The sequence below is a fragment of the Periplaneta americana genome, chromosome 3 (genome assembly GCF_040183065.1).
Source record: "Periplaneta americana isolate PAMFEO1 chromosome 3, P.americana_PAMFEO1_priV1, whole genome shotgun sequence".
In the NCBI taxonomy this organism is placed as follows: domain Eukaryota; kingdom Metazoa; phylum Arthropoda; class Insecta; order Blattodea; family Blattidae; genus Periplaneta; species Periplaneta americana.
In genome coordinates, this window is record NC_091119.1 from 155,462,904 (window position 1) to 155,477,866 (window position 14,963).

General features: G+C 35.2%; 1 protein-coding gene across 1 annotated transcript in view; it reads left to right on the forward strand.

Annotated features, from left to right (window-relative positions):
* The window catches only part of LOC138696718 (ATP-binding cassette sub-family C member 4-like), an 81,028-nt gene that overhangs the window by 4,235 nt on the left and 61,830 nt on the right, over window positions 1–14,963 (forward strand). Inside the window, exons 2-3 of the mRNA XM_069822043.1 lie at window positions 6,847–6,957; window positions 7,321–7,443. Coding sequence (XP_069678144.1) covers window positions 6,847–6,957; window positions 7,321–7,443 — 234 coding nt within the window. The remainder of the gene's footprint in view (window positions 1–6,846; window positions 6,958–7,320; window positions 7,444–14,963) is intronic.

The window sequence follows — 14,963 nt, forward strand, 5'->3', positions numbered from 1 at the left end:
AGTTTGAGATAGGCAGGACATGTAGCACGTATGGGCGAATCCATAAATGCATATAGAGTGTCAGGAGGGAAAGAAACCTTTGGGGTGGCCGAGACGTAGATGGTAGGATAATATTAAAATGGATTTGAGGGAAGTAGGATATGATGATAAGGACTGGATTAATCTTGCTCAGAATAGGGACCGACGGCGGGCTTATGTGAGGGCGGCAATGAACCTCCGGGTTCTCTAAAAGCCATTTCTGAATAAGTTTTACGAGTATTATAAACGCAATTTGCGCAAAATCTAGAACACGACAGCTGATTTTCACGTTTTTTAGGCATAGTAAATAGTATTTATTTATATAGCCTATGTATTTCCAATAATTGCTGGAGGAAATAAACTGCAAATTGTATTGCTACTGATAATATGATACGTCTTAGGAAGTCAAGGCTCTATAAAGTCTAGGTAGGTAGTATCGTTCGCCATTTTTGTTCTTTCGTTGCCGAGCTACCAGACGAGGGATCTATTTGCCACACCGTTAAATATTATCATGTCGTAGCTCCTATGATAAGAAATCAAACGCACTGTAATTCAGCAAATAATTGAACTGCAAATAACGTCCTCATGTGCTTTCTGCGAACTCCAACGAAAGAGCCAAAATGGCGGGCGATTATATTAAGTATTTATCCAGCCTTAGGAAATGCATAATTTCTTCATCAGCGAATCACAAGACGCACACGTTTAAATGTAGCCGACCTGCAACGTGATTGGCTGCCGGAAATTAGAGCGACGGGACTAAATTGAATTAATGTAAAACGCCTGAAACATAGAGTGAGAAATTCTCTCTCTTCGTAGTGCCGATTTTTTTAACTTTGCGTGCCTAATGATGACTTTCACAAAATTGGGCAGTGACCGAACCAGTCTTGTCTGACTTACGTCAAAATATATTTTTATCAGTGGCGTGTCCTTGTATTGATATATGAGGTTAATAGTGCGCTGGTTTGTGTTAGTCATAGCCACACAGCAATAAAGAAGGATAAAATTTGTGCATTGAGAGTTTCAATTACATCTCCAGTAACTTTAAGCTAAATTTTCTTAAAACTGAAGAAACATATTTCTAGAATAAAATATAAGTATTTAATTAACACATTTTAATCCAAATTCTTCCTTCTGACAAAAAATTATAAAATAGAATGAACAAAAATAATAATTCGTCTTTTATTTCAACTCGCATTAATCATTTCACGATTCTACAGCAATTTGATTAACAAGCGTCGCTATGCACTTGTGGAGATTGTGATTCAACTTAAAAAATTCTTCTTGCCTCATATAAACAAGTGTTAATTTTCTTAGTCTGCAACAAACAACTTACAAAACAGAACGCATTTGCGGAAAATTATCACTCGCGATAAGCAGGAAACAAACCTTCAACTACTGTACAAGCATTTAATTCGGGACTCGAAATTTCTATCAACCCTATTGAAAAATGTCATAAATTCTTACAAATATTTTGTGAGCTTGAAGTATAAATCCCAAGAATTTAATCATAACATAATACCCCGCTATTTTAAAAGTTTCAGAATTATCGGTATTTTGTTTTAACACACGTTGGTAAAACGAATAATAAGCAAACAAATAGGCAAACCAAAAAACAAATAAAAAACAAGTAATCTAGTAAATTTTATTGTATTGCATAACTTTTCAACTACAATCTGGTTTACCTCTAGAACTGATGCACGAACAGTTTGACAGATGGACGGACAAATTGACAGATGAGGGACAAACAGGCAAATGGACAGAGAGATTTCAATTGGAAATGGGCTGATTGTTTTAAATGGAGATGAACAGTTTAGTTTCATATATATATATATATATATATATATATATATATATATTGATTTTAAAGCGATATGGACACACTGGTTTCAAAGAGAGATGAACAGATTGTTTTTAGAGTGAGATAAATTCATTTATTTTATTTTAAAGGAAGATATCTTGAACGATTTTAAAGTGAAATAGCAGACTAGTTTCAAAGGGAGATGTACAGTATATATTATTTGATCTGAATGCGGGATGGACACGTTGGTCTTAAAGGGTGATACATGAATTGATTTTAAAGGGAAATGAACGGATTTGTTTCAAAGGGAGAGAATATATTCGTTCTAAATGGATATGGACTGATTGGTTTTAAAGGGAGAGAGAGGTATTAATTTTAAATGGACATTGTGATTGGTATTAAAGGGAGATGGATTTTTTTAAAGGAAGGTGGGCTGATTGGTTTCAAAAATACTGGGTGTTCATTTCAAAGTGTGTCATGACATCACTGTTGTGAGTCAGCGATTTGGAGCGAGTTTCAACTTTTACTATGTCAGAGAAGTTGCCTATTAATCAAGGCGTTCAATCTGAACTCGAGAAAGTGGACGGTATAACTTGAACGTCGTAGCAACAGATGGCGGTCTGTACGGTCTGTGTGCTACCATAACCTCTTTCGAACTGTGTTTTGCTAGGGCAAGTCGTACGCAGGGTATTTATTATCAATGGTTGCGTATGGCAACATTCCACAACATAAATCAAATGCTCCGTGTCCATGTTGACAGTCGAAGTTAATGTCAACAAATACTGTACGTAAGTAATCGTCTTAACCCTCTCCCCATATCCCGACAGCAAGGGAAAAAACTCACCCCAGTACGTGTTTCCAAACAGTTCACATTCCTGCCACTACTGGAGTTACCGTACGTATCGTTAAACACTCTTCAGAATGAACGCCGTACTTGCTATGCAACTTCTCTGGCACATAGGTAATACGCCTCTGCGGAAGCGTAGGAATATTAAATTGTCTAGGCTCATCGACTAGCCACATGACGTCATACAGCGAGCCATGACACTCTTTGAACTGAAAACGCATTAGATATATTGATTGATTTTAAAGAGTGATAAACAGATTGGTTTTAAAGTAAGATAAACGAATTGATTTTAAAGCGAGATGGACACATTGGTTTTAAAGGGAGATAAACGAATCAATTTTAGGGAGAGATACACTGATCGCTTTTAAAACGAAATAAATTAATTGATTTTAGAAGGAGATTGATGGATTAATTTTGAAACGAGATGGACACATTGTCTTTAAAGAATTGATTTTAAAGAAAGATGAACTGATTGATTTTAAAGTGAGATAAATTGATTATGAAGTGAGATTGACAGATTGTCAATGGGAAAGAGATTGGTAGCTTTTAAAGTGAGATAGATTAATTGATTTTAAAGGGAAGTGGACAGATTGGTTTTAAAGGGGAATAATAAATTGATTTTAAAGGGAGATGGACTGATTAGTTTTAAAGGGGAAATACATCGATTAATATTAATAGGAGATGGACTGAAAGGGAGATAGATGAAATTATTTTAAAAGTGAGTGGATTGATTGGTTTTAAAGGCAGAGATATGGGTTGATTATGAAGGGAGCTAAGTTCTTAGCATGACGTCTACTGAGAGGGAAATAAACCCGTGTGCCCCGTGTTAAGGAATTTTTCTCCCCCCTCTTGTACGGAGGAGGGACCCGAAGGCTTGCACTGTAACCTGAGGCTTATTGTGCTTACCACTCCTATTCTGTGAATAATTGGGTAGCCCAACGGCCGAGCTCTTGTACAAGTACAGCACGCTGCAACATGAACTGAACCTGAGCTATAGTATGGATGATGATGTCGAGGATGATGATGATGATGATGATGATGATGATATCTGAATTATTGATGGCGAAATGAGTCCGAGGTCCAACACCGAAAGTTACCGAACAATTCTGTTTCTATTGGTTGAGGAAAAACCCCCAGACGAAGTTTGTATTGTATCGGTTTTCTCTCTCATGTTTGAACATTGCATGACATTAGTCGGTACTGTGAACATATGCGTTTTTTATATGTATTTTGTATGATTTATTTACGTATACTTTTGTGAATGTTTAGTCATATTAATAACAACAAAAATTAACTATACTCATTAATATGGGTAACTTCGCAAGATATTTATCTATCTATCTATCTATCTATCTATCTATCTATCTATCTATCTATCTATCTATCTATCTATCTATCTATCTATCTATCTATCTATCTATCTATCTATCTATCTATCTATCTATCTATCTATCTATCTATCTATCTATCTATCTATCTATCTATCTATCTATCTATCTATCTATCTATCTATCTATCTATCTATCTATCTATCTATCTATCTATCTATCTATCTATCTATCTCTCTGTCTGTCTGTCTGTCTGTCTGTCTGTCTGTCTGTCTGTCTGTCTGTTTATTTATTTATTTATTTTATTGCTGGTAAATTTGAAATGAATACAAGTTAATAAAATGTAAGATGAACTAGCCCACTCCTGAATGAGTAAGACTCGTGCTCAGGAGGGGATTTCAATACAGACAAAAATAAAATTAAAATTGAGAGCGAATACCGATTAAAAAGTGTTTAATATGTTTCAACCCAAACTATAAATCCAATACAAATTTTTGTATTTTTTATTAATTTGGAGAGGATTCGTGGTTAAAATAATATTAGAATAAAATCTGTTTAATGATCTGGAACTTGACTCATGCTATGATAAAAAGCTGCATTGGTTTTTACATTTAGGTTCAGACAAACGCAGAGAATTCGTATTTTTAGTTCTATATTTATGTATATACCTTTCAAAGTTATTAAGATTTCTGTGAAAATATTTTAATAAAATGAAATAATAAATTTGTTTAATGTTGAAAACTTTGAAATGTTTAAACAACAATTCAGTTGAGTGATCTTTCTGCTTTTTTAAACAAATTAGTAATATTTTTTAGTAAAATTAAGGGATATAGGTTGGATGTATAAGTTCCACCCCAACCTATAATGCCATACATAAATATATATTGAAATAATGCTAAATAAATTATACATAAACAGTTAATTGACAAAATATATATTAGAACAACAAAGTAATATAATGTTTTACGTAATTTATTACAGATATAATGATTGTCGTCCAACCTGTGGAGTAACGGTTAGCACGTCTGGCCGCGAAACCAGGTGCCCTAGGTTCGATTACCGGTTGGGGCAAGTTACCTGGTTGAGGTTTTTTCCTGGATTTTCCCTGAACCCAATGTAGCAAATGCTGGGTAACTATCGGTGTTGGATCCCAGATTCATTTCACCAGCATTATCACCTTCATCTCATTCAGACGCTAAATAACCTAAGTTGTTGATAAAGCGTCGTAAAATAACCTTCTGAAAGAAAAAAATGATTACCAATAATTATACCTAAGTATTTAATCTCCTTAACTTCATTAATAACTGAACAATTGCAATTTATATGGGAACAATCAAAATCATGCATTTAAAGTTGTAGTGTAGACAAAATTGGTTTATTACCTTTATTATTTAAAGAAAATGGGGTAGCTATTGTTTTATCTTTATTAATTACAAGTGAATTTCGATCGAACCATTTTTTTTTTAATTTCAATCCGCAATTTGCATTATAATAAGCATCAGTCCAAGTTTTTACACTAAAAAGTAAAACAGTATCATCAGCATACGAATATAAATCACCTTCATAATATTATTTAAGGTCTATCATTAAAAAATCATTAATATGTATGTGCCTAACATCTTTATGCAGCTAAAGCATAATGGAGCATGTAGATGAGGAATTAAGGAGAAAGGCACCGAACATATATAAGGAAAGGCTAAGAGCTTCTGTTCTACAGAGACTCGGCAAACATGAACCGAACATAAGGTCTCTTACCGGTTTTCAACGGACTCCATTAATTTACATGATTCACTTCTACGTATTGTTGGATGCCTAAAGAGTAGGGCGAAGTTTGTAGTATCTTGATATCCCCTCCCATGTACGAACATTGCAAACACTATTACCAGTGGCGTAGCGTCAATGTAAGCTAAAAATCTCAGCTTCCCCAGTTAATAATAATTTCATAACGAACCTGCAGTTTATTAACAAAATTATTTATTAATTTTAATACAATTTTTATTTACGCGTTAAATATTGTGATGCGGCAGCTCAGGATGATTTGTGATACAGCAGTAAACATGAAGCCTGCACACATCAGCTTCCAATCCCCTCATTTTTCTGTGTAACCCACCCCGCAGATTTTCCATCTCTTTCTAACAAAACTACCCTGGTCGCAAGGCTCGCAAAAAGCTAGCTTTAACATGGAAAAGAATTTAGTTTCCGAGTTATCCCTTTCGTGAGTTGTGTTTAGTTGAAGTATTAGTGTGCATTGTGGCTGATATAATAAATAATGAGTGAAATAATTGTTGCTGACACTAATTTACTTGAATTTTTAGGACAATTCCATTATCAAGACTGGCTTATGAACAAAAGTGTGATTTAAAAAACAAACGACCGACTCCCTTGCTGTCAATGAAGGACATAACCAAGACAGACGCATACTTACGTAGTTACTAACTGTATTTATTGACCGTTAATATTTTGATTTCTCTAAATATGACAGAGAGTGAGCTAGTGTTAAATTATACGTATATTTGTCTATTTGTTAGAGATATGTGTAAACTATGAAATCATCATTTACTACGTACCATTTGAGGTGATGTCTTATTGGCGTTACTTACGAGGTTCCAACCAATCTTCGGACTGCTGACTTGACATTGACTACTATTTACTTTAAGACTATATTTTTCCAATACGTTATTTCATATGTACATGGAAGACAATTTGAGTTAGCTTCCCCTGCTCAAAATTTCATGCTACGCCACTGACTATTACCTATCTATTTATCCCTCGATCTATCCGTCCATCCGTCCATTTATCAGTCGATAACTTATCCACCTATCCACTCTTATTTATCTATGAAATTTGTGTTACAGTTGGACCAAGAACTTTTTCAAAATGACATACAATAAGACACTAAGGGAAGAAGACCTGTATAATATACCTTCAGAAGACAAATCCAATGATCTGGCAGATCGACTGCAAGAGTAAGACTTCGTAATCATTCTCTTCTTATTATTATTCTTCCTTTAACTGCAGATAGACAAGAGCAACAAAACAATCGTCATTAGCGAAAGTAACATAAATTATATATAATACCCCATTTTACCTAAGATACCTACATTCTTTGCTTCTTGAAGTATAAATACCTCATAAAAACACGCAGGTCTATAAAAGCATGAATACTGCCTTCAATTCTTTCAGATTTCCCTAATATTTTGAATGAAATAGACTATCTTCAGTTGAAAATAAAATTAACATATCGAATTAATATTTCTTTTTGTATCAAGAGTTTCTATTTTCATATTAACTACTTAAATCTTAATTAAACTGTCAACATTTTATTTCAGACAATGGAACCGTCAGTTGAAGAAAAGGCATGGAAAGCCTAGCTTATTCACAGCGATTCTCATCACATTTCGTTGGAGCTTGTTGTGTCTGGTTTTTCTTCAGACTACAACTCTAATTGTAAGGTAAAACTGAAAATACTGATTATTTTATTTCCAATATATATATATATATATACAGAGTGTCCCATTAATCTTGTTCACCTACTTACTTACTCACTGGCTTTTAAGGAACCCGGAGGTTCATTGCCGCCCTCACATAAGCCCGCCATCGGTCCCTATCCTGAGCAAGATTAATCTAGTCTCTATCATCATATCCCACCTCCCTCAAATCCATTTTAATATTATCTTCCCATCTACGTCTCGGCCTCCCAAAGGTCTTCTTCCCTCCGGCCTCCCAGCTAACACTCTATATGCATTTCTGGATTCGCCCAGACGTGTTACATGCCCTGCCCATCTCAAACGTCTGGATTTAATGTTCCTAATTTTGTCAGGTGAAGAATACAATGCGTGCAGTTCTGTGTTGTGTACCTTTCTCCATTTTCCTGTAACATTATCCCTCTTAGCCCCAAATATATTCCTAAGAACCTTATTCTCAAACACCCTTAAACTATGTTTCTCTCTCAAAGTGAGAGTCCAAGTTTCACAACCATAAAGAACAACCGGTAATATAACTGTTTTATAAATTCGAACTTTCAGATTTTTTGACAGCAGACTAGATGACAAAAGCTTCTCAACCGAATAATAACAGGCACTTCCCATATTTATTCTGCGTTTAGTTTCCTCCCGAGTATCATTTATATTTGTTACTGTTGCTCCAAGATATTTGAATTTTTCCACGTCTTCAAAGGATAAATTTCCAATTTTTATATTTCCATTTCGTACAATATTCTGGTCACGAGACATAATCATACACTTTGTCTTTTCGGGATTTACTTCCAAACTTACCTCTTTATTTGCTTCAAGTAAAATTCCCGTATTTTCCCTAATAGTTTGTGAATTTTCTCCTAACATATTCACGTCATCCGCATAGGCAAGCAGTTGATGTAACCCGCTCAATTCCAAACCCTCTCTGTTATCCTGGACTTTCCTAATGACATTCTCTAGAGACAAGTTAAAAAGTAAAGGTGATTGTGCATCTTCTTACTTTAACCTACAGTGAATTAGAAACGCAACATCTTGTTCACCTATTATAACTTTTTTGTTTGGATAGGTATTGGAATTTTTGTTTTTAAGAGTTATGTTAGAACGAGGGGTTAACATGAGTGTAGAGATTTGGTGCATGTAACTACATTATGGTACAAGATACACGTGACGTCATCAATTTTTCAAATAGCACATGTTACATTGATGACGTCACGTGTATCTTATACCATAATGTACTTACATGCACCAAATCTCCACATTCATGTTAGCCCCTCGTTCTAACACAACGCTCAAAAACAAAAATTCCTATACCTATCCAAACAAAAGAGTTATAATAGGTGCACAAGATAAATGGGACACTCTGTATATGTAGTAAAATATGTGAAGTACCCTCCCACCGGAAGTAAGTGCTTAACGACGTGTGTGTGTGTGTGTGTGTGTGTGTGTGGGCGTGTGCGTGTGCGCGCATATATATATATACTGTTTTCGCTGCAAGAAAAATCCTAATGTAAACACAAGCACGTGGCTGTCATACCCGTGATTGGCTCACAGTCGAAACACTAACATGACGCAGGAAAATATAGTCCGTATTTGAAAACAATCATCTTGTATTAAATGAAAATAAAAAAATTAAATTCTAGTTGTTAAATACAATGAAACATATAACTTCACTCATATGTAAAACGATATGTAAAAGAAAAGCTACTTTTATATTTCGTTATGTGCTATGAACGCGGATGAATACAAACAGTAATACCGAGGTAGTCTCTTCTTGTAACAAGCTGGCGTCACTTGAGATCGTAGTTGTTCACGTAAGCACGTGGTACTGAAGTATGGCTTCTGCATCCACGGTGTGTTTGGTTATTAAACGTAAGAGTAAAAACCCTCTCAAAAGCGGAGAAAAACAAATAGTCTTAAATGTATATAATAAGTTATGTGAGTTTTAATGACAGTAATTATAAAGTAAATGTTTCCTAAGCAAATGAATGCATAGTAGTGGGGTTAGACCTACTTGACGAGTAACGGGAAATCTTTAACATGAAACAGAGTGTACAACAGTGGGCGGGAACACGTACTGAGAATCTATGGCCCCAAACAGTGGCCAATGAAGCCTCACTTCAGTCACGTGCTATTGTTTGTATTAGGATTTTTCTTACAGCGAAAAGATATATATATATATATATATATATATATATATATATACAGTGGGTGATCAAATTATTAGGGACACTCGTAAAAGTAGGAATTTCATCTTCAAATTCACATAAAACAAAAGTAATTTGGATTTTCTTAACTAGAAAAGCTTTATTACTCTAAACAGTGTTTTATAAACAATATTATTACATATTTAATTGTGTAATAATGAATATGGAATGAAATAAACAAGAAAACCAATATTTTGTCACAAATCCCTTTGCAGCAATTACAGCATTAAGTCTATTTGGCATATTAGAAATGCATTGGATACAATTATTTTTAATTTCTTGGCCGTGATGCCACACATTGATCAGTTTTTCTATTAAAGATTGTTTATTTGTAATAATTTCTGAATGAATTTGCCTCTTCATTAGCTCCCAAATATTTTCAATCGGATTAAGATCCGGAGAGTTACCAGGCCAATCCAGATCCTTAATTTTGTTGTCAGACAGGAATTTTGTCATCTTATTTGCCTTGTGACAGGGCGCAGAGTCGTGCATGAACACAAAATCACCATCAGGAAACCATTCACGGACTTGTGGAAGAAGCCGTTCCTTCAGAATCTTTATGTATTGATACTGTCCCATCATTCCTTGAACATAATACAGACGACCATGACCACTAATCACAGACCACACCATGAGGCTTAGAGGATGTTTAACAGTCTTCATAATACAGTCATTATTGTAGTTTTCACCTTTACGCCTTCTAACGAACACAGATTTGTCAGCAAGTATCTGTATGGTAGATTCATCTGAAAAACACACCTGAAAAAAGAAATAAACAGTAGGCCTACATAAAACACATTTGCACAAAGTAAAATTGTGACTAATAAAGAAATCATGTGAATGACAAACAACTCACTTTTTTCCAATCATCTACAGCCCAAAATTGATGCTGCTTTGCACAAGAGAGACGCTTCTTCACCATGTATGGTTTCAGGAATGGTTTCTTGGGTGGAGTGCGACATGAAAACCCTAACTCTTTGATCCTCCGACGGGTTGTCATAGAAGATATGTTGATTCCAGCATCTCTCATTGGCGCCTTTCTATGTAGAAGACTGTTAAACATCCTCTAAGCATCATGGTGTGGTCTGTGATTAGTGGTCATGGAACTGGTCGCCTGCATTTTGTTCAAGGAATAATGAGACAATATCATTACATAAAGGTTCTGAAGGAACGGCTGCTTTCACAAGTCCGTGAATGATTTCCTGACGGTGATTTTGTGTTCATGCACGACTCTGCGTCCTGTCACAAGGCAAATAAGGTGACAAAATTCCTGTCTGACAACAAAATTAATGTTCTGGATTGGCCTGGTAACTCTCCGGACCTTAATTCGATTGAAAATATTTAGGAGCTAATGAAGAGGCAAATTCATTCAGAAATTATTACAAATAAACAATCTTTAATAGAAAAACTGATCAATATGTGGCATCACAGCCAAGAAATTAAAAACAATTGTCTTCAATGCATTTCTAGTATGCCAAAGAGAGTTAAAACTGTAATTTCTGCAAAGGGATATGTGACAAAATATTAGTTTTCTTGTTCATTTCATTTCATATTCATTATTACACAATCAAATATGTAATAATATTGTTTATAAAACACTATTTAGAGTAATAAAGCTTTTCCAGTTAAGAAAATCCAAATTACTTTTGTTTTATGTGAATTTGAAGATGAAATTCCTACTTTTACGAAGTGTCCCTAATAATTTGATCACCCACTGTATATATATATATATATATATATATATAAAGTGTGATAGAAAAGTCGCTTGACAAACGGGATAATTAACTATTCTTTGAAATGACATACTTATGCATAGGCCTATTACATTTCTGTGAAACAATGGTTGTAATAATATTTTAAATTAAACACAATACAACATTGTTTTTGTGACATATTTTATGACGCTGTATCAACATCTCAGGTTATTTAGCATCTGAATGAGATGAAGGTGATAATGCCGGTGAAATGAGTCCGGCGTCCAGCACCGAAAGTTACCCAGAATTTGCTTATTTGATAAAAAGCGAAAACAGTTTAGGCCTATATAATATTGATCCGACAATCAGATATGAGAAGAATGGACAGGACCAAGCACAAGATGTGGACCAAATATTTATGAGCCGTGCATTTCTTTCTTTCAGGAGAAGTATAGAGACAAGTTCCCTAATTTCAAATTAATTGCACAAGGTTTACTTTTTGGTGCGAGGGGGGGGGGCTTATATCACAATATGGTAAATTTATTTAATAATTTTGGCTTCAAAACAAACAATAGCTTCTTCATTTTCCGAAAACATTATTGCTAATTGCATTGGAATTTTAAATCACTAAACACTAAGAGAATATGTAGGCTATTTATTATATTTGTTGTAGTTATTGACCTTATCAGCTCTATCTTAAGGCTACGTGTTACACACAAGTAGCTTCATTTATTTGTTTCGTTGAATCAATAAATCATTTTATCATCATTAGCCAGTCGTAACACTAATATTGGGTGTTCATTTCAAAGTGTGTCATGACGTCACTGTTGTTGAGTCACCGATGTGAAGCGAGTTTCACCTTATATGTCAGAGAAGTTGCCTATTATTCAAGGCGTTCAATCTGAACTTGAGAACGCGTACGGTATAACGTGAACTTCGCAGCAACAGATGGCGGTCTGTACGGTCTGTGTGCTACCATAACCTCATAACCTCTTTCGAACTGTGTTTTGCGCGGGCAAGTCGTACGGAGGGTATTTGTTATCATCGGTTGCGTACGGCAAATTCCACAACACAAATCAAATGCTCCGTGTCCATGTTGACCGTCGAAATTAATGTCAACAAATACGTAAGTAATCGTCTTAACCCTCTCCCCATATCCCGATAGCATGTGTTTCCAAACAGTTCACATTCCTGCCACTACTGGCGTTACCGTACGTATCGGTACGTACTCTTCAGAATGAACGCCGTACTTGCTAGGCAACTTCTCTCGCTCATAGGTGATACGCCTCTGCGGAAGTGTAGGAAGATTGGATTATCTAGGCTCATCGGCTAGCCACATGACGCCATACAGCGAGTCATGACACAATTTGAACTGAACACCCAGTATAAATGTGGGCGTTGTCTCATGTTCCGCCTCCGCCTTTTTGTTTACGTTTTTCCTTGGGTGGTTTGTGATGTTACATTTTAGGGTAGGAAAGGGAAATGTTAATCTTGCGACCTGTCAAACACTGCTACAGTCTGGCGCGAACGCTTTAAAAATATAGTTACGCTCACTTTTCAAAAAGATAATGTTGCTAATATAGAGGTTTTCTTTGCTAGGCCTGGTGTATTTACCGTATGTTAGTTTAGCGGGAAAAAATAATCAAAATTGTATTGTTGATATAGTAATCCGGTAGTTTTTGATCCTCACAGTGGGAAAATATAATTTACTATGAAAGTACCCGAACTTCGGGTGGCAACGCCGTGCTCTCCAAGCAACTTCTCTGACTTCTCCATCTGGTATGTGGCCTACTCTCCGGGCGTATAGACTCTGTGCCGATATCAAAGAGGAAAGTAATGTTTGAAGTGTTCTTCGTTATCCAGGGTCTCGTAAATTTCGAGTTTATTTCTGAAGGTCGAACTGTCAGTAAGGAGACGCATGTTGAAATTCTTCGACGTCTTCGTGGTGCAGTTCGACGACAATGGCCCAATTTGTGGCAAGGATAGAATTGGGTTCTTCATCATAACAGTACTCTAGCACATCGGTCGCTCTTGGTGAACGAATTCCTGGCACAACACGAAATACTTATCCTTCCAGAGCCACCGTATTCTCCAGATTTTGCTCCAGCAGATTTCTACCTATTTCCAAAAGTCAAATTCCTACTCAAGGGAAGCGGTTTGCGTCAGCCGAAGAGGTTAAAATTCGTGCGACGCTCGCTCTGCGGGAAGTGACCAAATAAGGGCTGCAGAAATGTTTCGAGAAATGGTATGGACGCTGGGAGAAGTGTGTCGCTGCGTACTTTGAAGATGGTGTTGAGTAAATGATTACATGTCATCTGCAGCCAAGTGTTATACATATGTTCGGTTATTTTTTCACTCTACTAGTATACAACAACTTCTACATTGTAATGAATTTCAATTTGTTGTAAAATTTTGTGCATCATGTAACATTAACAAAATTTTACAACTTAATCTACATTGTTTGCAGAAAGCAAGGCTTCACTGGAATCCGGGGATTGACAACAAATTAAAAAAACTGTAATTTAAATATGTAAGATGATTGAGTTAATTTACACGCATAATTATTAACATTGGTGTACTCCATGTAATGTTCCATTTAAAAGTGCTTCAATATTAGCGTGTGCATAACAATGAACATTAAGTGACAATACCAATTATACAAGAATTCTAAAGGTTAAAACTATATTCAACATACAGTGCAACTAATACAGTGATACAACATAGTGGAATTTAATAACTTGTTGCCCTATTAAATCATCATGATAACACATATCAACAGATCACGACGTAACAGCAACGACCAATGTGTTTTTTAAATAGTGTTTTTAAATACTAATTTTAAACATTTTAATTTTAATAGAGTGTTTTTATCAGCTAATAGCATATAAGAGTTTTAAGGTATTTATTTATGTAATCATTGTAATTCATAATGGATATAGTATATTATGCACACAAACACAGATCATTTAAGTCTACGATACATACTCCTATTGGCTTGGTTATTAATTAGTATCATATACACACATATGAAGATGGTACACCAACGTACCGAAAACGTTAATGTGACAAATTAATAAAATTTATAATTGTAACATAAGATAAGCATAGATGGTCTAATTGAAATTTATTACATTATAGTGAGCTTATCGGAAAATCAAGACAAAGATGAAACTTCTACATTGTTCTAGAGGCTTTTTAAGAATTGAATTGGCGACAGTGCAAAGACAAAGACTACTGAAATAAGTGGTAATTTAACGCTTTGTTAGAGATTCTTAATTTCACTTCTATTATTAACAAGAACTTGAGATTTGTAGGCTACTTATAACATTCTTATATACTACAAACGAACCCTTTGGTGCAAAGAGAGAGAGAGAGAGAGAGCAGTACTTTTTGTAATGTATGTGTAATAGTATTGTCAGAAATAATTCCCTTGTTGTAAGGCGAATATCAGGTAATTTCATGACGAATAACTGTTGCTATCGTAGTATCTAACGGTGCTAGATAGCGTTAGTTGATACAGTGTCGTTAAATAACCGATTGAAAATACAGCCTACATAGGCTATCGGTACTAGTGAAGAGCAATTTAATTACTACACCAAAA